A 22,833-nucleotide genomic window follows, 5' to 3' on the forward strand; every position below is an offset into this window, starting at 1 on the left:
AATAGACTGAGGGAGAGATAAGTCTGGCATTCTTATACTCTGTTGAAGTTCAAAAGGAGGACATGATTTCAGATGAATCTTTTATGATTCAATTATAATTTTTTAGATTTAATCAGAAATTTTCTTTTTTATTCAAAATGATTGGCTGAAGTTTCAAAGGAAACTAGAAAGAAAATCAACATTTATTAAGCTGCTAGCTCGCCTTAATGGACTTGTATTTATCAGACCTTTTTATGATGGCATGACAATTTCAAGTAATTCAGTTTCAAAAACCTTGACAGCCAATAAGTTATATAATCTCAGTGTGTATTATCCAAATATGAGTTCCATATTCAGTTGATATTATTACCCACATGCTAATCCAAAGGTACACATGGACTGCCATTTGACATACACAAAAAGTTCAAACTTGAAGCTTTGAAGCATAAAATAAAGTGTCTCCGCAAGCACTAAATGATATAGAAAAATGCCCTTGCTAGAGTACTCATGACAGAGACAACACCTCTGAATAACCACTAAAATCCAGCTGGGTTTTTTTTCTCTCAAAATAAAGGAGCTGTCTTAAATACTAACAAAAAATCTTGGAAATGATAGGTGTATGTTTGAGAGCACTTTCATTTAGAAAATTCTTTATGTTTTGCAAAACACATAAGTGATAACTGGACTGGGAGGGTAAATTGAGGCCCCTGGGAGAGCGAACACTGGGCTTTAGTATCCCAGAGACAAAAACAAGGGCTGTCTGCAGAAGGACCTCAGGAAATATAAGTACCATACAAGGAAGGAGGAAAGCCATTTTACTCTGGAGAAATATTATTGCCAAATAGCTCAGCAAATGAGCTTCCTGTCAAACTAGTTTTTTAACTTCCTGTTTGATCTGTGTTGAGCACTTCCTTCCCCTGACCTATCCCCACACACAGCTTCACTCACTTTGTACATACTTCCTTTTTTATATTTCTCAGGACTGAAAAGTTTCCTGTTCTATATTCTGACCACTCCCCAACACCCCGTTTCCAGGTATCTTTTCTAAATTAATCCAGGGAGTGCCCCAGGAAAGGCTAGAGTGAAGGCTACCTGCTGTGGATTTAGCCATCCACTCACACACACCATCACCTCCACTGGCCACCCTTACTCCCTGTCCTAACAGAGGAGCTGAGAACTGATGGGGGTAACAGGGAGCTGACTGTAAGAGATAAGAACCCAGAAGGTTGCTGTTTTCTGGAGAAGGAAATGGCCAGGCTCAATGTTGTGGCACCTCCAGGTAGGTATCTACAGCTTTGCTTCACAAGACATTTGCAGGTGGCCACAACAGCCTCTCAGTGTGTGTTGTGTCCCCGTCCCGTTGCCCACCCCCAACCCCGTGCCTGAAAGGGGACCCACCCCCCCCCACCCCCCCCCCCCCCCCGCCAGTCCCAGTGGGCTGGAATCTCTCCCCAGCACTCTCCCCAACTCACATCAGCACCTGGTGTGCCTGGCTTGCCTGGTGCCCCAGGCTTGCCGGGTTCTCCTGCAGGACCCTGAGCAGGAAGGAGATGGAGAGAAAATGGAGCAAAGTTCAGACTCTTGGAACAGAGTGGCTATGAAATACATCAAAGAAGGGAAGTGGGGAGCCATGGCACCAGTCGACTTACCTGAGGGCCTGGGGGACCCTTTGGACCTCGGTCACCCTGGAGACATAGAAAAGAAGGTGAAACCAATGAGCAAAAGAAACTGGGGTCCCATGGGACAATTTCTGGCATGCCCACCACACAAATGTGGGCCAAGAGAGGGTGAGGGCCTAAAAGTAGAGGCTCATGATCCACTGGGCCACAAGTACAAGACTAAGTCTCTTCTCTAAAAATCCCCAGGCTATAGGATCAAATCCACAAATCTCACATCCAGGACTAAGTCTAGGGAAGTGACAGAAAGGGGTCGCCAGGCCCTCTCTAAACACCATCAGATACGCAGAAGTATGGGAAAGGGCTGAACTGGGAAACAAAGGAGACATAAACTTACATCAATGCCATCAATGCCAGGAACTCCAGGGGGCCCAGGAGGCCCTGGAGGCCCCTCTTCACCAGGAGGACCTCTCTGCTAAAAATAATGCACTTGGGTTAGTGGAGAATAGGCAACAACCTGAGCCACTAAGCAGCAGTCCTGCCTTCCTACCTCCACCAGTAAAGATGCCTCCCTGCGGAGGCTAGGTTTTTAAGACATATTAATATAATAAGTGTGTTTCCACCTTCTATGTTATAAACTGGCACGGGGTGGAGTCAGATTGATGTCCACAGAATGGGAGGAGGGAATCACTTGGCCTCACCTTCTCGGGTGCATTAAAAAGAAGGGTCTTGGGAAGGAGGATCTAATGCCCATTTTCCCCAAAAGGAATTTAAAAAGAACATGGGGGTCATTTGATACCTCCATTGAATTGCAGGCCAGTGTTTTTTCTCAAATTGAAGAGGTAATAACAGAGAAACTCCACTACCCACAGTAAACACTATCACTTTGGAAATCTTTCTTTGTGGGGGTGGGGGTGATTTTTAAGTTTGGGAAGCGTTGGGTAAGAAAGCCTGGAACCAGGCGTCTGGCTTCATTTTAGTTCCACTTGAGTGGCACTACCTCACAAGAGGTCTTTGACCTGCTTAGAAACCACCTCACACTTCAAAAGGACCCTGGCCGGCGAGCCCTTTTCTCCTTACAGAGTGCTACATATTGAAGGTGCTATAGGGAATTTGGCACCTGAAACAGTAGGAACTTGTTGCTCTACCATCCCTGCTTCCTTCTGCTTCGGGAGTGAGGAAGGAAGGGATGGAGAGAGGGGGAGAGGGAGAGAGAAAAAAGCTTCTTTCATCAAGGAAGACTTTGTTTTCCTAAACTCCACAGACCAGACAGGTTACAATGGGGTCTTTGTAAGTGAAACCTCAAACCTCTGCTGGCTCCCTGAACACCAGTCCTTGGGAGAGATGAAAAACAAGGCCTTGAGGAAAGCTGCTGGAATTCTGAGGGATCCAGGGCTGCTGGGCTCCATCCTGCACCTTTAGCAGGACTCACTGAGCAGGACTCACAGGATTTAGTGGCTTCTCCCATGGGCAACGGGAGCTAGACTGAGCCTACCTGAATTTCTGTCTTACCCAGAAAGACCTGCCTTGACTGTGATGTGGACTGGGGGAGGAGGGGTGAGTAAGCAAAAGCAAAGCAGGCTAAAACTTAAGCCCTAATCTTGAGTCACATACTATCCCGAGTATTGGCTTTTGGGGTTAGGATCAAAGTGGGGGAGAGGGGCCCCTTTCCCGGAACACAAAGAAGTCATCTAGGGCCCCGACTTAGACATTTGCTGGAGATACTCCAGGTTGCCCGGAGACCTGTCTGAGATCCCTGAGGATGCTCTGTGCCTTCCCACAACCACAAAGGCAGCACTGCCACCTACCTTTCCTGTTACACACTTGGAAAATGCAAATATTTTTGCCCCCAGCTTACCTCCTCGGTGGTCTGGCTGGGCTGTAGACAGAAAAATGGAGACAAAGTGAGAAGGTGTCCGGCAAACTCCCATACAACTTACTTGAGCAGCGCACAGGCAGAGCAGGGACAGCAGCAGTCGTAGCCCAAAAGCTCCACTGCCCCTTGCGGTCCAGGCCATGTCAGTCTCTCTCTGCTAATCCTGGGTCAGAGTTCTGCGGTCTGACACCCTCTAGGCTTCAGGATCTCTACTACATGCATAAAGTGGCACTTGGTCCCGCAAAAAAGTGCACCAGAGTACTGGTTGCAAATGTGTTTTGGTCAGGGAAACCTAGGTTTTTTCTGTTTATGAATGGCTCTGGAGAGGGTCCAGGGGATTGGAGGAGAGCTAGCAGGCCTGGGAGGACGGATAAAATGACAACAGTCCCCTTTAACCCTTTCCTGGCAGTCACACAGACAGGCCCTGAAGGGTGCAGCTCTTCCCGAACACCATGAATTCTACTGCAGCCTTTGACTGACCTAGAGAGCCTGCTGGAGGGTCTTGTGCCCCTATAGGGGGGTAGTCCTCCAGTGCTTTGAAGAGATGCTTGGGAGTGGGGATGGTGAGGCCACCAAAATGAGTGACAGACACCAGTCTGCTAGGTGATAGTTTTCACCAGTCTGGAAGCAAGTGGGACCTGTTTCCTTAAGACCTGGCTAGTCAATGCAACAAAGCACTACTCTAGGTAAATACAAAGCGGGAGGCAAGGCAAGGAGGTAGGAGGCTGGTAATGTGGAGGGGGGTGAGACAGCAGAAGTGGCCTTTGTAGGTGATGGAGGGACTCACTGTGATTCTGACTGGCAGCTCGTGGCAAGTTTCTCTCCTGGGTCTCAGAGGGTCGCAATGGATCAGCATCCACTGGAGTTCAAACTGGTGAAACACAGCAGACAGTCAGTGGGTTATTTACAAAGGAGGGTTTTTGTTTAACCATGGTTTAAAAATTCTTAACAGTATAGAAACCAACTCAGACTTACTGAGCTCAGTGAAGCAAAGCTCTAGATTTTCCATGAGTACACAATATCTAATGGAAATGGGCTCTATGCTCCTCCCAACTTTCTCTGATCATTGAATGCTCTAGTTTACTCCAGCCAGGAAATAAGATCACTAACGCGGATTTCCTATTTCTGTTCCCATCACAACCTCCAGTGGTTGATTCTATTAAAAAGCAGTTCAGCAGGAGCAAAGAACTGCTCTGAGTCATAAGCCAGTAAGACTGAGTGCATGCCCAGGAAACCAGGCCTAGTGAGGGCCACAGGACATATACACTCTAACACTTCACCTGGGAGATTACAGACAGAGATAGCAAGCTGTGACAGCTTGGAGAATAAGCAGAAAGAAGAATGAAAACCTAGTCCTGAAGAAAGTGCTCTCCCTGGAGTGGTCACAGTGCAAAGAGCAAGGGCTAAAGGTGGAAAGAATGAGAGAAATCTGGAGTTGGGGAAGGAGTTCAAAATATTTAAATTCTAAATTCTGCATAGTATGGTTTATTGGATGAAGAGAAATAAACTTCTAAAGATTTGAAATCCAGATATTTTATTTGGGTAGAAATTTTACAAGGAAGGTGGAAAGTCGAACAGAATAAACTTTTCTTTAATGACTGTTGCATGTATAGCATTTAAAGCAGTTCCCAGATGGATAAAGTGGGACAGTTGTCAATCTTTCTTATGAGTTGACATAGATCAACTCATTCACAATAGATCATTCAGATAGGAAATGGCAGGGAAAATCCTGATTCTTCTAACACTAAAACTGAGAATATTTTTCTACTGTGCCTCTCAACACTCCTAACACCCACAGTGCATCATGGTTTTGAAACAGGTAGGCAAATATTTGTCAGTGGAACATTTATATTAAAGAGGAACAGAAGGGAGAGCACTGGAAGGTAAAACTGTGGTAGCTTAGTCCTGCCATTTTCTAGAAACTTCAGGACTAGTTCAAGAAACTTCCATTAGGAGTCTAACTTTTCCTATTTTCTGTTTTTTATTACACAAACAGAATTACTAGTGTTGTTCTAAAAACTGACAGCTGTGTCTGTGTGCAGTTACATATTCATGGGTATGACAAAATATCACATAGAAAGGAGAATTACAGTTCTTTTCCCCCAATGACTAGATATGAATTTTGCCAGAATAGGAAAAGACTTATTCTTCCTCCTCAATCCTCAAAATAAAAGACTACTCACACAATTTTATTCACTACCTCCTTTGTGAACTGGTAACCCAAATTAGGCTTGCATTGTAGGTATGTGAAATTTTAGTTTTGAAAAATAATTCACCCTGATAAACATTCATTATATGGCTACCAAGGAAACCTACATCCTTTGTTTGGATAGTTCATCAAAGTTACTTATTACAAGTGTGAAGTAATTCATTAGGCTGTCTTCTCACAAATGTAGTACTTTCTGGATAAATTGTACACCTGTTTAAATATGCAAAACTGCAGTTGTGGCACAAAATAATGGGGAAATGAAATGTATCTCATCTGTGAATACAGGCCGCGCTGTTCCAAGTGCCACACAGTTCGAGGGTATCTGAACACATCTGCGCATTCACATAAACACTACCTACGCACTAATAATCATCTATACAACAACCATTTTTGGCATGCAATATGTATTCTAGTTTGCATGCTAATTATTTTAAGGAGGATTGGCAGAGTGCTTTGGTAAAAGTCACTTTCATTATACAGCTAAAATGCTGATTTCCATGTTTCTCATTTTAATACCTGGAACCATTTTTCTCCTTGAATACTCACTTTTCACTTTGAATGTATGTGACAAATATTTTAATTTAGTCCTTTAGGCAACATTCTTACTTATCCCAGGATAAGCCACACAGTAAGGAAATGGTCTATATAAACCAAAGATATTCCCCTCTCTACAATCAGTTTACAGTTTTTAAGATGAAAAAAGACGAATAGAGAAAACTTTAAAAAGCGATTAAGCAGAACCTAATATACCCTAGGAATATGTGTCCTATTAAAATATGAAATGCTTCTCCATTCTCCCAAGGTTAACTGAGTGATGTGGGTGTCAAAAACCTCACATCTGTTCAGATTTAGCATTATCCAACTCGTTTCTAGAATATATTAAGATAATTTTTTTCCTGAAGCTAAAGTAATGCCCCCCAATGATAGATTAAAGCGAGGAATTTGGGCCCCAACACTCTACTCTTTGTTAACAGGTCTAGTGTTCTACTTAGTTTTCTAGATTGTTGAGAAAGATTATTGAATATTTTTTAATCAACTGATTTATTTTTATGTGTGAGTGTTTTGCCTGTATGTATATAAGTGCAGTACATGTGTACAATGTCCAAGGAGGCCAGAAGAGGGCATCGGATCCCCTGAAAGTGGAGTTATGATGGTTGTGAGCTGCTATATTGGTGTTGGGAATTGAAGTTAAGTCTTCTGCAAGAGCAGCCAGTACTCTTAACCACTGAGCTGTCTCTCTAGCCCTGATTATTGAGTATTTGAACTTGGTTCTAGATTAATAAGAGTGCCACATTCTTGATTTACACAAACTGAATTATGTTCATGATTTACAAGCATGAAGCAGTAGCTAAATTAATTATAATAATTAATAATGATATTAATTAAATTAATTAAAATGAATACTTTGAAGATATTGTTTGCTAGCAAGATAGAAGCTTCATTAAGTTTCTGTCTAGTCAGCAATGAAAGATATTTAAAAAAATACTGAGGTCTCAGATCTCACTCTAATTTTCCACTTGTGAAGAAAGGTGAGTTTCTACCATCATAAAGACACTCCTCTAAGTGACATTTTCCAGTTACTGAACGGGAGTCTGTGAGCTACCTTAAAATCAGAAGTCTCCCCAAATCTATGCAGACCGAGCCATGCAGCTCCAAACATAGTGCTGGAAATGCAATTAAATATGTGTATGTGGTACTCATCTGATTACAGAGAAGGCTGGGGCAGCATGGTGAAAGGAAGAAGCAGCAGGAGTTAGCAGACCTGGAACACAGTCATTTATTTATTCAATATATTTATAAAATGGCCACGTGCTTTGAGGAAAATACTGTGGAAGACACAAAAATACCAAATATATAAGACCATACCTAAACTAAAATTGCTTTTGGCAAAAATACTATAAACAGCTGAACTGGCAAAAATATTTTTCTGATTAAAATTATCATGTGACATGAAACTTTAGTTCCAGACAGCAATTAAGATTTTTATAAGCAGATGGGAGATGGGAGGATGAAGTTAAGGTTCTGAAGAGAGAGAACAGGCCAAAGGCCCAAGGGGCAGTTAGCAGTGTACAGACAAGAACCCAGACTGGCTGGAGCAGAGCAGACATCTGGGTCTTTCACATTTTGAATCCTAAGCTAAGGAATTTGAAGATTTTGAGGAGATAATTATCAGATTGTCATCAAAGATTTTTCCTCAGTGGGAAGAGGTGACTGGATTTATGAGGGTATTTTGAATCTTCAATGGGAAGAGGACTAGATTTATGGGGGTATTTTGAGTCTTCAATGGGAAGAGGACTGGATTTATGAGGGTATTTTGAATCTTCAATGGGAAGAGGACTGGATTTATGAAGGTATTTTGAATCTTCAATGGGAAGAGGTGATTTGTGAGGGTGTTGTGATGAGAGTCAATTGATCATGCTTGCTTGTTACTTCCAGGCAGGAAGCTACTACAGGAAACACCAGGAAGTGCTGCAAGTTTCCCACCTCAAGATGAAGGACTACAGGCAACCAATGAATGCTGAGGGAGGGAGAATCAGTTTTCTCCAGGGACTAGCTCCCTGAGAGGTTATCTAATCCCAAGTGGGCAGCCCTAAACACAGGTACACATGAACACCTCTAAATGGACTCAGGGCATTATGTGTTTGTGAATGTATGCATGTATATATAACAATAATAATCAAAGAGGACAAGAAATTGAGAGGGAGTGGGGGCATGGGAGGAGTTGGTGGGAGACTTGGAGAGATAGAAATAATACAAAGACAACACTCATGTATGAAATTCTCAAAAATAAAAAAAATTTTAAGTTAAAAAATAAAGTTGCAAGCTGAGCTACAATGACACATCCAAGCTCTCTGCTGAGAAGAAATTCCTCTCCTTCCATATCCTCTTCAACTGCCATTCTATTTTCTACTCATCTTTATATGGAACTCAAAACTCAGTCTCCATTCCTCTCCTTGTTTTCTCTTGAATCCTTTCACGCTGAGTTTTCATCCCCAACAGGCCAATGGATCTTTCACCAACTCACCATCAGTGGTCTCAAAAACTAGCCATCAACTCTCAGTCTTCATCTTAAGTGACCTCTCCAGCATTTGAACCAATTTCTTATCTCATCCTCCTCAAAATGGTCTTTTATTCTTGACTTTCAGGACACTACAGCCTCCTGTTTCACACCCCTATCACAGACTCTTTATTCTCAATTAAGATGCTGGTTATTTCAGAACTAATCTGTCTGCATCACACTCATCTCTTGATGACTTCATAGCTTTCATAACACAAACATGTTCACAACTCCAAGGTGATACTGCCTCTTGATCTCCAAAAGCTCATGCTTAACTGCCTCCATAGCCTCTTCCCTTAGATACCTAATAATGCCTAATGCCTATCAATCTTATATGTTCTAAGCCAGTTGATAACGTTCTTGGTGCCTGCTGTTCCCATAGTCTCCCAAGTTGGTAAATGGCAATATTATACTTCTAAAAACACCAAAAATATTAGTATCATCCTGACTGGGTTTTTTCCTCTTGTACCCCAAGTCCTACTTTGTTTTCTTCTTAATCCTCCAACTGTTGTGATCTAAGCACTTTGAATCAATCTACCACCAAAGGAAGAACTGTTTCTACCTGAATTCTTGCAGTAGCTACCAAGTGCCTCTGTCCTCCTTTATCCTCTACAGTATATTGTAAAATTAAAGCAAAGGGATTCTTTCAGAAAATGAGAACACCTGAGAGCTGCCCATGTCACACAGCACCAAAGACAAAGCTAATCCATGTTCTCCAACCATCTCCACAGCGCCCCTGCAGCCTTGTTCACTACTTTCCACGTCCTCTTTGCCTATTCTAGCCATTCTGCTTTGCCAGTGACCCTCAAACATCAGGTGACACCAATACCCATTCCTTTCACTTAGTGTTTTCTCTTTTGAGAGTCTTCCTCTCTCAGATATCCACAGGCTACCTCAGTTCCTTCAGATTGTCTCAAAAATGTTTACTTCACAATGAAGCCATCTGCCCAGAGACTCCAGCTCCACACTGTTTTCCTCCATATCAGTTATAATTTCCTGGTATACCATCAACTGTTCAGTTAACATTGTGCCTCTAACCAGAATGTAAGCACCATTTAACCATTAACTTTTGTCTTCCTTTGGTCACCTAAAGTATGCCTATAACTTAGCAGACATTTAATAGACAGTTGGTGAATATTAATGACTGAACACAGAGGGATGGGTAAGCAATATGCTAAGAAATAATTGGTGGCACTTGCCTTCTAGTTTCACTGTGATTTGGGGCAGGGCTTTACCCTGTGCTCCATTTATAAACAGAGAGATTTAAATTGAATGCACTCACAGGCTCCTGCAGCTCTAAAAGCCCATGATTCTATACCAGATCAAACCGAAGAAACTAACCATAGAGGCATTAATAAAGCTTTCTTTATTACCTTAACCTATATGCATTTTTATAGATGATAACACTGATTTGGGGGAGCAATATTTGAGGCCAATAAAGTTTAGTGCTTTTAAGCTTTTAATTAAAAGTAAGTTTAGGCATCATTTTATTTTTATTCTAGTTATTCAGTACCTTTCTTCAACCATGGCTTATATGTCAGCAGCTCTAGTTTCATTGCCACCTAGTGGAAAATCCAATTGATGTTGTTAATGCACCCTACAATACAGTATACTAGGTTTGATTCAAAAGGAAAAAAAAACATTTTGATCATCATCATTAAGCAATATTCAAGGACTAAAGATGTGGCTCAGTAGTTCAATCCTAGCAACAGAAAGAAAAAAAAAGCACATCAGTTCTAGAGAAGTATTTCCCATGGATATATATAGAGATAAGAGTAACATTTCTTTTCCTTAACTTGATACTTCAAGTTAAAAAGTATTTGAAAAATGTAAATATGTCAAAAAGTTAATTATCAAACTTAAGAGTTTAGCTATTGTGCATGATATATTACATATTCCTTAAATCACTAAAAACACAACTTTCTGAAGCATTCTCAAACACCAGAAATAATGCTAATCACGACCTCAAAATATATTTTCTCGGGTTACTGTGCATGAAACTTCTACTGTTTCACATTTGTAGGTTAATGTGAATCAATTCTACAGAGTAAAGAAAAAGACAGATAGCTTTTCCATCAACAGTTTTGCCAGCTTTGATATTTTTCTTTGAATCTAATGAAAAAAATAGAACAAGGCATTTGAGATATACTTTTAAAAACATTAAATCTGCCATGTTCTGTGCTGATTTATTAGGAATATGCACAGTTTAAGAGAAGAGTGGCTTGAGTTATATATTTGTAAAGCCACATAAACTTTTATCCTCCTTCAAACAAGCCCAAACTCCCAATGTACATCCCTGAAAAGAGAGAAAGGCTAACTTTGTTTTCTAATAGAGCTGTACCAAATAACTCTCCTAGGCAATCATGCTGACAACAAACAATAAAGAACCCGTCATAAAATAACATGTTTTCATGGTAAGCTGCCAGGAAACCAAGCTTTGCAGTGGGATAAATGGCACCATCCTAAAATACAGGCACAACGGAGAATAGGAAATAGGTATTTATTGCTTTAAAATCAAAACTAACAAACTTATAGCAGTGCATAGGGAAAAAATATAAAATGCTCTGAGCCCACTAAATAACTATAAATGATGAGAATGTGTTTGAATTATAGGCCACATGAGCAGCTTATGAAAACCTCTTGAAATTGGTTTCTTTTTCCAATTTAGAATGAGAGAAGGAACACAAGATAGGATGAAAGGGGAAAATCACAAACAGCTATAATGTAAGTGAGTCTTTTAGCTTTAGTGATCCATCAAGTGCTGTGGCTGCATTTTTATTATGCAGTTCTTACTGCCGCCTTTGACAGCTAATAATACCTGTGGAGAGGACACTTTGCTTTTGATTTATTTACTGAAGAAAAGCTAGTGTTGACCCTGAAACAAATAATCAATAGAGAGTGTTGAAGATGAGAATGAATCCAATTGCATTAAGAAAAAACTGAAAAGCACGCATGCCTTTCTGATTTCAAGTTGTTTCATGTTCTTTTGTAATGTGATTGTTCTCACAAAGTGACACTGACTAGTTGATGTCTTTGAAGTGAAAGAAAGGTGGCCTATTGGTATAGGTGTTTTGCCTCTCAAGATATAGAAATATCACTAGCCATCCTCCTTTGTCATTACGAGTCTTCAGTAATCCCAAGCAACTTCAGATTTTAACAAAATTGATGAAAAGTCAAAGACTATAGGCTGCAAGGTAAAAACAAGGACCTAAGGCAACTAGTGGACGCTTGGACCTTGTAGACGTATACTTGACAACCTTAATTTTAAACAGAGAGGAGCCGTATAAGAAATCTGAAAACAGTTTGGGAAAGGATGAATCGATACATGCAAGAATGTCCAAATGAGAATCGATCTATCTATAATACCAGGCCTTATCATCTCCCAGATCCTTCTTAGATATCATCTCCTTTAGGAAGCATCATTGGCCTGGCCTCTCCTACATGTCTACACTGACCTGACTGAGGATCTTTCTCAGTTGCTTCCACAGCATGCACACAACATATTTCACTATCCTGTCACCATGTATTTCACTGCCATGGTTTGCCTACATCAACACCTCCCCCTGCAAAGCCTGAGGAGACTACATCTGTGATTCACTTGACTTTGTACACTTAGCATATAAGCACTTAATGAAAGTTTGCTAAAAGAATAAACAAACAGAATTAATTATTGAGGGCATGATATACGCTTCACAATCTTAGTATTTTTTAACATTTATTTTGCTTGTGCTGAAAAAAATTCTGAAGAATCTGTGCAAAGTACAAATGATGAGATATTTTATAAGGAAAGGAAAGATGTGTGCTGTTCTTTTTCCCAAAGAAAAGCTAGTTGGAATTAAGGAAAACAAGGTAGCTTATATGAATGGTATAACTAAAACTGTTTCTTCCAAGCCAGTGAGCCTGCTTGGTGTATTTATCCAAGAAGTGGAGATGACCCTATCTGCACTTGTTATTTTTCAAAATTGTTGTAAAGATCAAAGGTTAGAAGGAAAGGATTTGGAAAACTTCAAATTGGTGTATTAAGGCTACTAAGATGATTTTTAAACTCTTTTAGACTTTTTTCCAAAGCAGAAAAGCAGGAGGAGGAAGAGGAGGAGGAGGAGGAGGAGGAGGAGGAGGAAGGGAAAAGGAGGAGGAGGAGGAGGGAGAATGATGAGAGGAAAACTACATTAGTGAAAAGTATGAGTTTGATGTTGTCACTTGCAGTCCATGAATGTAGGCAGGATTTAGGGGGGGCCTATAATTTTCATATAATTTAATTATTATTGTTACTACCATCATCATTTTCTGATACTGAACTTTAATGAAGCTTTATGTTTTCTTTTTTCTTTTCAGGAAGGAGACAAGAGTTCAGAATTCAATCTGAAGGGAAAAAATAGTGAATTCCTGTTCAACATTGGTGACCATAATGACTTAGAAAAGCTCCTTGGTGTACCAGAAACACATCATAAAACCAGATGCTAGGTTCTTAGCTGCATTCCTACATATGCCTAAATAAAATACAAATAATGAGCACAAACTTCTCTGTGACATGAGATGAACCTAGATCTATCAGAAAATCTATAGCCAGCTATGATACTGTTGGCATATACAGCATAATAAAGTAATATTGAGACTTTGCCACTCTGGAAATCAAACAATTTAATGGCACTCAGAATGCAGAAGTATATTTTGAAAACTTGAAGTTTTTTAAAGTCAATGAACCAATTTTTAAACACTTGGCTAATGCACATCAACTTGAGGAAGTACCCAAATCCTCTTCTCCCTTGCCCAGGTCCAGAAATGACAGAGATATAGAATTTCCGTATTACCTAAAAGCCACTCCACATCATTGTGAAGATTCTGCTGCACAAAATTTCAACATGCACAGCAGTGGTCACATCGGCTTTCTAACCCAGCCACTTGAGGTGTGATGACTCATTAAATGAAGAAATATTTTCTCAAGAGTCTACAAGTCAGAGCAGTAACGTGGCAGTTACAAATTGCTTCCTGTCCATCACAGAATATAGAAATTTCACACTGTCTTTCACACTAATCATAATTCTTCCCTTGAAAACAAGTTATTTGAACAATCCCATCACTGAGATCCATGATAACCTTTTCCCCCCTAGAAAAGTGCACAGAAACAATTCAAAACCATTGTATCACCCTTACTGGTCTCTTCGACATTGGTTTTGTGACTAGAATTTAATAGGCCCAAACAGCATAAGAGGAAGATTAGCATCAATGGTTTATTTATATTGAACTCTATATTCTTCTGTTTCCCCAAAATAATGCATCCTCTCTAAGATCATATATTTTTAATTCCTTTCACAATATTATAAAATATTCTTTTAAAGGATTACTGCTCACTGAAAGTACAACTCAAAATGATAACCCTAAATGGGTTGGTACAATTATGGTATCATTATGATAATTCTGAATTTCCATGCCTTTGATTTCTGTGGTAAAATTCTTTTCTGGGGGCTGGAGAGATGGCTCAGCGGTTAAGAGCACTGACTGCTCTTGCAGAGGACCTGGGTTCAATTCCCAGCACCCACATGGCAGCTATGAACTGTACTTAACTCCAGTTCCAGGGGAATCCAAAGCCCTCTTCTGGCCTCTGCAGCATTGCACAACATGGATGCACTCACATACATGCAGGCAATACACTCATACACATAAAATAAAAATAACAAATAAAAATATTTTTTAAAATTCTTTTCTTCAGGCTGGGAATGGCTCGACAGTTAAGAGCACATACCACTCTTGCGGAGGACCTGAGTTCAGTTCCCAGAACCCATAATCAGGCAGCTGACTGTAACTCCAGTCTCAGGTGATCTGATACCCCTCTCTTGGCCCCCAAGGGCACTGCACTAGTGCACATAACACACATAACTAAACACAAAGTTTTTTTTTTAATTTTTTACTTCTATACTGTCACACAGACCTAGTTCTAAATAAATATAGATCACACTATAGAGTTTTTATTCTTGTTGATCAGGCACCAGATGACTTCCTAACTTTACTTCTCATGGCTTGGCACTTAATATCACTCACCCACCTAACCCAACCACTCAGCTTAATACATACATATTACCAAAAACAGCAATTCTTTAGACTTTTGAATGTGACCTATTTATTCTTGAATTCTTTATCCCTTAATTGTCCTTCCCTCTCCTGGAATGCACTGTCTCCTTTCTTTAGCCAATGCAAATCTTTCCTTTTCAAAATTCATTGCTTCCAAGAATCACAGACTATCTGACTAACTTTGAATATTCCCATTAGTTATATAGGTTTATACATAATATATATATATAATAGCAGTGTCTCAAAAAGCTTCTGGGAGCTCCAGGTGAATGTATAATATCTTCCAAGTAAACTTGAACCTCCTTTAAGATTATCTGAGTAACTAAAACTCCACATTCTGTATGCCACAGACTATCCTCCTAACTGACAGAAAGGCTTTTTGAATAAGTGATAGATTGAAAGAACTTCTAAAAGTGAATAACCACTCATTGTGTTAGACATTCAGCTAATGATTAAAAATGTCTAAGGTGATGAGTTTTAGTCAATTGGGTTTGTTTTCAACTACAATTGTGATCGTACTTTGTGAATTCATACTTACTGGAACAGAAACTTGAGGATTATCTGCAAGTTTTCCCAGCACAGCAAAGCCATCCACATCAACCTGGCCTCTTGGCTTTATGGGTAAGGATTCGATCCTGTTGCAATCAATGAAAAGAGTAGCACTGCTCCTTTCCACACCAATCATAAGTTTATGCCACTGGGAGTCAAACAAGGAAGGCAAGTTTGAAAAGACTGCCGTTTGGAGGCTTCCATCCAGTCCCTTGTATGAAAATACAACAGACTTGGCTTGGCCATTTATCTTCACGCCAACTTGCTCCCTCCCTGAGGAATCCTGGATCTGCCAAATGTTCCAGTTCTTTTCAAGTGTGCTTCCAGTCATCCGAAAAGTAGTTAAAAAGGAATATTCTTCAGGCAGTCCACTGGGATACAAATGCCTGAGTAAAATGTGAAAATAATAAATATAAACCTTGTTTCCTGTACTCATACATATTTACCATTTTCCATTTTCATGTTATTTAAATTCTAGACCTGCAGAAAAGCTACAGTGTGGAAAACTATGCAGTGTTTGTTCTTTGATGACATCTCATAAAGACTTCACAGAAGTCCAATCATTCATGTACATTAATGTTCCACCTTAAATACATGTTTTACAAACCTCTGATGAAGGTTTCTAACAATGGTGCTATTTATGTGACCCAAAGAACTGCTGTTCAGCAATTCCATCCCAGCCAAAAAAACACATCTTTGCAAAGTTCTGGCAACATATCCTTCAAAAGTAAGAGAAGAGATCATTTAGAGTCCAAATTATCTCTACTGGTTTATAAAAAAAAAAAATCATTTAATTAAAGTAGTTTTTAACTTTTTATTACTACACATATTAAAATTATTTGTAATTTTCATAATTGCTTAAGTATTCTCCACAATTATAACGCAGGCCCACAAAAACATTTTGAGAATTATAACTACACAGAATTCACTTAAAACTTCTTCACACCAAGGATGTTTGTCTTTTCCAGAGAGTTCAAAGCATGATGCTTAAGTAGCAGCTGATTGCTTACCACTGGACGCGGGACAAGCAATGGATGACTAATTCTTCTCTACTGCACCATCATCATTCCTCAATCTACCAACATCATTAAGTATTTTAAATGGCAGCATAGAACCAGTAGCGTCTCTGAGGTACCTCTAGTCTGTATGAAGACCATAATCCACAGATCACTACCCAGATCTACTCAAGCAAGTTCTGAACACAAAACTTTACAGCTTGGGGATCTTAAATGCCAACATCAGCTTCAAGGACTTGAAAATCTTATCTTTCTATTTTCTTCTAAACATTAGAAAATTCTTCAACAAGAAAGGAATCTAAGGAAACTAAATAAAACTTATTTGTTAAATAAGAAAATTTAGCATTTCTGAAAATGATTGTATGCTAAGACCCAGAATTCCAAACAATCTTCCTTCAGATAAAAATTATGTTGTGCATCTCCCTTCTTACAAAAAGTGAAGAGAGGAGCTGGAGAGATGGCTCAGCAGTTAAGAACACTGGACGTTCTTGCAGAAGACCAGGGTTCAAATCCCAGCACCCATATGGCAGCTAACAACTGTCCATAACTCCAGTTCTAGGGGATCCACCGCCCTCTTCTGATTTCCATGGGCATTGCACGACATGGGTGCACTTACATACATGTAGGCAATACATGTATATACATGAAAATAATAAAAAAAGTGGAGAAAGGTAAAAAGAAATATCTCAGAGGATTCTGATTTCATCTATATAATAACTAGTGAACTGAACTACAGGATATGTATATATATAAAGTACACAGAAGTTTTTAACACATCCTTTTTTAAAAATTCAGTTTAGACTAAAGAAGAAAAAATAAGAACTATATAAATTATTCTTTTCCTAAAATAGAGCAAACTACATCACTCCAGATATCTGTAATTGTTTGGGGTGTTTTTTGTTTTGTTTTTTTTTTCTTTTTGTTTTGAGATGGGGGGTCTCATGATGCAACTGACGGATGACCTGGAACTCATTAATATAGTCCAGGCTGGCCTCAAACTCAAAAAGCTCCATCTGTCTCTGCCTCCTGTGTGCTGTAATTCAAGCATGTACCACCATGCCTGGCTAGATATTTGGGGTTTTTTATTATATTATTTTTCTCAATTGGTTTGTCACACTTCTTTTGACTTCGTATTTTTCATAACTGTGTCAAATCCAGACTAGTCTCAAAAAAAATAAGGTTCTTCATTTATAAATATACTCACTTAGAATACTCACAGAATATCTCATGTATATACTGTTACACCATGGGTACCTGTGTGTCTCTCCATACATATGAAGATAATACATATATGTGTACAAATATAATTATGACTATCATGTTAATTATCTTTCAGACTAGGTTAGTATAGTATGTCAATAGGATAAGAGAAGAAATTCATTTTATGGCTCATATGAATAAACTATATATACATATATATATTTGTGTATACCTGACTATTAAATGTCTCACAAACCTAATTTATAGAGCAATCAGCCCAATGTATTTTGAAACACCTGAGATCCTGTTCTTGCAAATATGCTATGTCTATCAATAAGTAAACCTGGCAACATACATAATTCAAAAGAAACTGTCTATAAAAGATTTGTTTATTATATTACAATCTTCACAAAGTACCTTAAATGCAGAACCATAAAGGTTTGAATAAAAGATTCAAAAGTCTTTGGACCTTGAAGCATTTTTATAACTTAATACAAAGGAAGGTAAGGTCTATGTTGCTTAGGAAAAAAAGATTAACATATTTATAAATGGGAGATGAGAATATGACACTACTATTTTCCCAAAATAAATAATGAAAGGAAGCAAAACTTTTTGGTTCATAATTGTTCAATAAATAATTATAAATATAAATAAGTATAAATTATAACTATCTCACATTACATTATGTAGCATAATTTTTTTCTCCCATGAAGATCCTACTAATGGGATTTTGTTGCTGTTGTTTGTTGTTGTTGTTGTTGGTTGGTTGGTTGAGACAGGGTCTTCCTGTAGCCCCAGCTGACCTCGATCTTGCTATATAGACCAGGCTGGTCTTGATCTCACAGAGATCCTCCTGACTCTGCCTCCTAGTGCTGGAATTAAAGGCATGTGCTACACTCTAGACCCTACTGTTTGTTTTGTTTCCACCATCTCAGAACAGACAAAAGTCTTTTATAAACCAAAATTACCTGCTCCCTAGTAACAACTCCAATCTTCACCTTCTTTGTCGTTCAGCTTTTGCCTCCATGGGCACTCACCACAATACAAGTGTACTTTTATATATGCAGGTAAAACACTCAAACAAACAAAAAAACAAATAAATAAATAAATAAATAAATAAATAAAACCATAATAACATAAATAAATAATAACATAAAACCAAATAAATAAATGAACAAATAAGTAAATGAAGTGGCTGCAGCTGCTGTCACGCCTACCCTAGTTGGCTGTTAACTGTCCACTTAACATAGCCTGGAGTCACCTGAGAAAGGAGTCTCAATTGAGAGATTACCCAGACTGGATTGACCTGTAGGCAAATCTGTGGGGGCTTGACATTATTGTTAATTGATGCAGGAGGGCCCAACCTGCCACGGCAGGTGGTCCTGGCCTATATGAGAAAGCTAGCCAAGCGTGAACCTGTGAGTACGGCAGCATGCAGGATTCTCCCATGGCTTCCGCTTGAAGTTTTGCTTGCGTTCCATCCTGACTTCCCACAGTGGTGGACTGTAACTTGGAAGTGAAAGCCAAATAAACCCTTTCTTCACCTAAGCTGCTTTTTGTCATTGTTTTATCACAGCAACAGAAAGGAAACTAGAACCATGAGTTTATTCTTTCCAAACATGATAGATATCCAGGCTCGGCATGCAGTAGTGCTTAGAAAAACTTCTGAAATCATGCTGCCTGGGGTTCAGTCCTCCTGGCAAGGGCCAACCCTTTAATTTTCACATGTGAATAAATTAAACTTTTGGGATTCAATTTCCTCCTGCATTCAACAACAGATACAATGTCCCAGTGTGAGGGCTGTGAGGAAATTGAATTAAATGTTAGTAAATGTGTAAGAAGACTGCACCATACACATTTCTTGTATAATACATATTGCCCAGAATATGAATTTCTATCTTTAGTTTTCAAAGTATATCTGATTCTTCTAACTTGAAAAACATTCTCATTTTATAAACAGATGTTCTATACTATTCTTTCATTATTCTAGTTAATCATTATTTACCTACACAATTTGATGTTCATTGAAGCCTTCATTTTTTCACTACCCTAGGAATCTTAGTTTGCAATTCATTGAATGTATATATATACACATATGTGTGTGTGTATATATATATATATACACATACATGTGACATGAAGGTAGAATGAAAACTAATTCGAGAGAAGGAGATCAATTGGAGAGAGGAGTAGATACACAAGATAGTAATTGAGGTGGACACTATCAGAGTACACATATACATATATGAAAATGCTACGATGAAATTCATTAGTTTGTGCAATGACTATATATACTAAAAACTCAAAACTATATAATAATCATAATAATCACAAGGTATGTCGGTTATATAAAACCTAAATCAGTATAGCTCTTCCATAACAATGGCATTACTCACTAAATACACATACACCAAAAAGCCTCAGCTATAAAGAATTTAAAGCATTTAAGGATTAATTCCAGAAAATGAAATAAAGTAGAAGATGTATTGGTATTACTACAGTGTTTCTGTTATAATTACTTCCATTTTGTTTGTTGGTGTCTTCTGGGAGCTAAGCACTGCATGTAGCTCTGTTTCAGCACCAGGACACTTGAACAGCACCACTGTGAGCCTTCTAACCACTCTGTGGCTCTTACTTAAATTTATGCTTAACTTCTGGTGCTCTCCACAGAGGGTCCTTTCAGTCAAAACCAGACGAATTACAGAAAAACAGAAAGCCAAGCACTAAGAACATGTTCTGAATCAATGTATAATAGTCTCAGTGATGTTTTTATTCCTGGAATGGAAAGCAAATTACATACCAAGACCATGAAGAGCAGTATTCAGGCACTAATGAACGATTGATAGATGAATAAATTCCCCTCTTTTTTTGCAGTGGCTAATGCATGCTGGGTAAGTGCTCTACCACTGAGCTATACCCTTCATCTTAAATAAAATGACCCAAGAAACATAAAACAAGAAAAATGTCTAAATTTGCACAGCTATAAACATTTTTAAGTGTGTTTAAGGAAGATAGATAGAGTATTTTTGATAGGTTTACCTGGTTGGAATCCTAAAGTCTACATTGCTTCCCAACTTGTAAGCTACTTGTAATGCAGTGGATCCCACCACTCTCTGGACAGCTCTTCGAGATGCTGCCCTATCTAGCTGGAACTGAGAAATCAGGTCAAACCCTACAGAATGGGAATATAAAGTGAAGAGTTGAAAATGAGACTGGTTCTATACCTTTCCCAAATAAAGCATATCAGTTTTGGAAAGCTTGTGATTTCAATATGGTCCATTGTTACTTGCCTGGTAAATCATCTTGGCCAATTCTGATCTTGGGACAAAGTTCATTTCCACCATTAGAATTAGAATTGACAGGAAATCCTGCAAAAGCAACAGTGACCATCCTACTTCATCCACTACAAGACACACCAATAATAAAATAATAATAGCGACATTAATACTGAGCAATTGCTTAAAATATGTTATGTAAGCTTGCTTGTATGTAGTATATTTAACTTTAACTCAATGGATCCAGGATCATAATTCAGTCACCTTCAACTTCCCCTAGAAGGGATGTAAGGAACAGAGTTATATTATAATTTATGCTGGAAAAATGTTCCTGTTTGGGGAAGGTAGGAATTTGTTCCTTTTGGAACCAGAGCTGCACAGCGTCCTGAATGGCATGGGGTCAGTGGCCTGTTTGGAAAAGTTCTAGTGGTTTGGGCTAGAAAATATTCTTTAAACACCATCAATTTTAGAGTGCCAGTGAGAGTACAGAGCCATCCTTGAGCCATTTCAGTGAGGCTCCCAGAAAGTGAAGTTCTTAGGAATCTTCGACCACAGAAGAATCCTTGTAACTGTCCACCCCAGGTGCCTTGATGAGACTCATCTAATAATAGGCTTCCTAGACTTCAGAAAAAGCATTTTCCAGTTACAAAGCTTTGGCCTAGCCATCAAAGTACATCAAACATTTTCTTCATCTCTCTCCTGACCCAAAATGTTCTTGGAAAATCCATCCATTCACCCATGTATCTCCTCAACAGTCACCATCTGAAGGAGGCACTGAGTTAGACCTAGTTCTCCTGCCTATTGTGATCCCAGTCAGGACTTCTTTTCCATGTTCAGCACCAAGCACAAAAAAACAACCACCCAAGAATCTCCACAGCATGATGGAATGCAGAAGGCATGCAGGACCCCGTGCAACCATATTCAATCTCCATTCAACCACACCCCTGTCTCATCACAGCCCTGCCTGTTTCTGGTGACAAGTGATACTTCAAACCAGAAAGTATGAGTCTTACTTGGGCGACGCTTAGGAGTCGCAGATACCCAGGGTCCCAGGAAACTGCATACAAAGAAGAAAACTGGAATTTTCCTGAAGAAGAGAGAACGAAAATGAGTCAAATGGGAATCCCTCCAGAAGGGAGCTACTTTCATATTTTTAAACCTAACAATTTAATTGATGAAGGCAACCAAATTCCAACACATACTACTGTACTCAACCCCACCTTGAAACCTCACTTAGAAATTCAATCAATAAGCACATCCCTGGCTCCAGCCAACCCTGTTGTATCATTGGTCACACTTCCCCAGGATCCCACGGTCTATTTTCTGCACCCACTGTCCTGTCTCTGCTTTCTTTCATCTTGGTTTTCTGCCTCTTTCTGTGACTGTGTCCTCTTTCTTTTCTACCTCTGGAGCTTGCTTCTCTGTCATATCCTCTCCTGTCTCTTCCTCTGACTCTCCCTCTGCTCTCTCCGTTTCTCACCTCCCTCTTATTCTACCACCACTGCAAAAACATAGACCCCTGGTTCAGAGGGTCCCTAGCCTGCCTTCTTCCACTTTTTCCAGAGTCGTGATCTTACCAGAAGTTCTTCATTTTCCTAGCAGGTTTTCTTTGGTTGCCAACAGTTCCTGTGAAGAAGGGGTTGGAAGGGAGTCTCTGCTCCCCCGGACTCCTTCTCTGTTCCTCTAGGACTGAATGTTCTGGCCCCAACCTTGGTGGTTCTTGCCCCTCAGAGGGCTAAAAGCAAAGAGAGTGAACCAGAGGCATCTAATAACGCTTGAAACTGAAGCAGAGGAAAGGGGTGGGGAAAGGCGGCCCTGTAAGCCCAAGCCCAGCCAGGGGTGTGCCTTCAAAGCTAGCAAGGCTATACTGAAGGAGGGATTAAATGGGAAAGAGGTTTGCTGAAAAGAAAAAAATTCAGAATGTGGGGAAATTCACCATAAAGGTCCAGGCATGCTGCTGTATGAACACAGTAGACGCTTTTAGAA

The 22,833-nt window shown here is 39.3% G+C and overlaps 1 protein-coding gene across 1 annotated transcript in view; it reads right to left on the minus strand.

Moving 5' to 3' along the window:
- The window catches only part of Col9a1 (collagen type IX alpha 1 chain), a 94,209-nt gene extending 71,641 nt beyond the window's left edge, over positions 1-22,568 (minus strand). The window contains exons 1-10 of the mRNA XM_008856332.2: positions 22,425-22,568; positions 21,861-21,934; positions 20,863-20,940; positions 20,612-20,744; positions 15,346-15,742; positions 4,259-4,342; positions 3,454-3,474; positions 1,993-2,067; positions 1,629-1,664; positions 1,452-1,514 (exon numbers count right to left, since the gene is read on the minus strand). Coding sequence (XP_008854554.1) covers positions 1,452-1,514; positions 1,629-1,664; positions 1,993-2,067; positions 3,454-3,474; positions 4,259-4,342; positions 15,346-15,742; positions 20,612-20,744; positions 20,863-20,940; positions 21,861-21,934; positions 22,425-22,438 — 975 coding nt within the window. The 5' untranslated portion in view covers positions 22,439-22,568. The remainder of the gene's footprint in view (positions 1-1,451; positions 1,515-1,628; positions 1,665-1,992; positions 2,068-3,453; positions 3,475-4,258; positions 4,343-15,345; positions 15,743-20,611; positions 20,745-20,862; positions 20,941-21,860; positions 21,935-22,424) is intronic.
- Positions 22,569-22,833: the final 265 nt, after the last annotated feature.

The sequence above is a fragment of the Nannospalax galili genome, unplaced genomic scaffold (assembly GCF_000622305.1).
Source record: "Nannospalax galili isolate Female #2095 unplaced genomic scaffold, S.galili_v1.0 scaffold206, whole genome shotgun sequence".
Lineage (NCBI taxonomy): Eukaryota > Metazoa > Chordata > Mammalia > Rodentia > Spalacidae > Nannospalax > Nannospalax galili.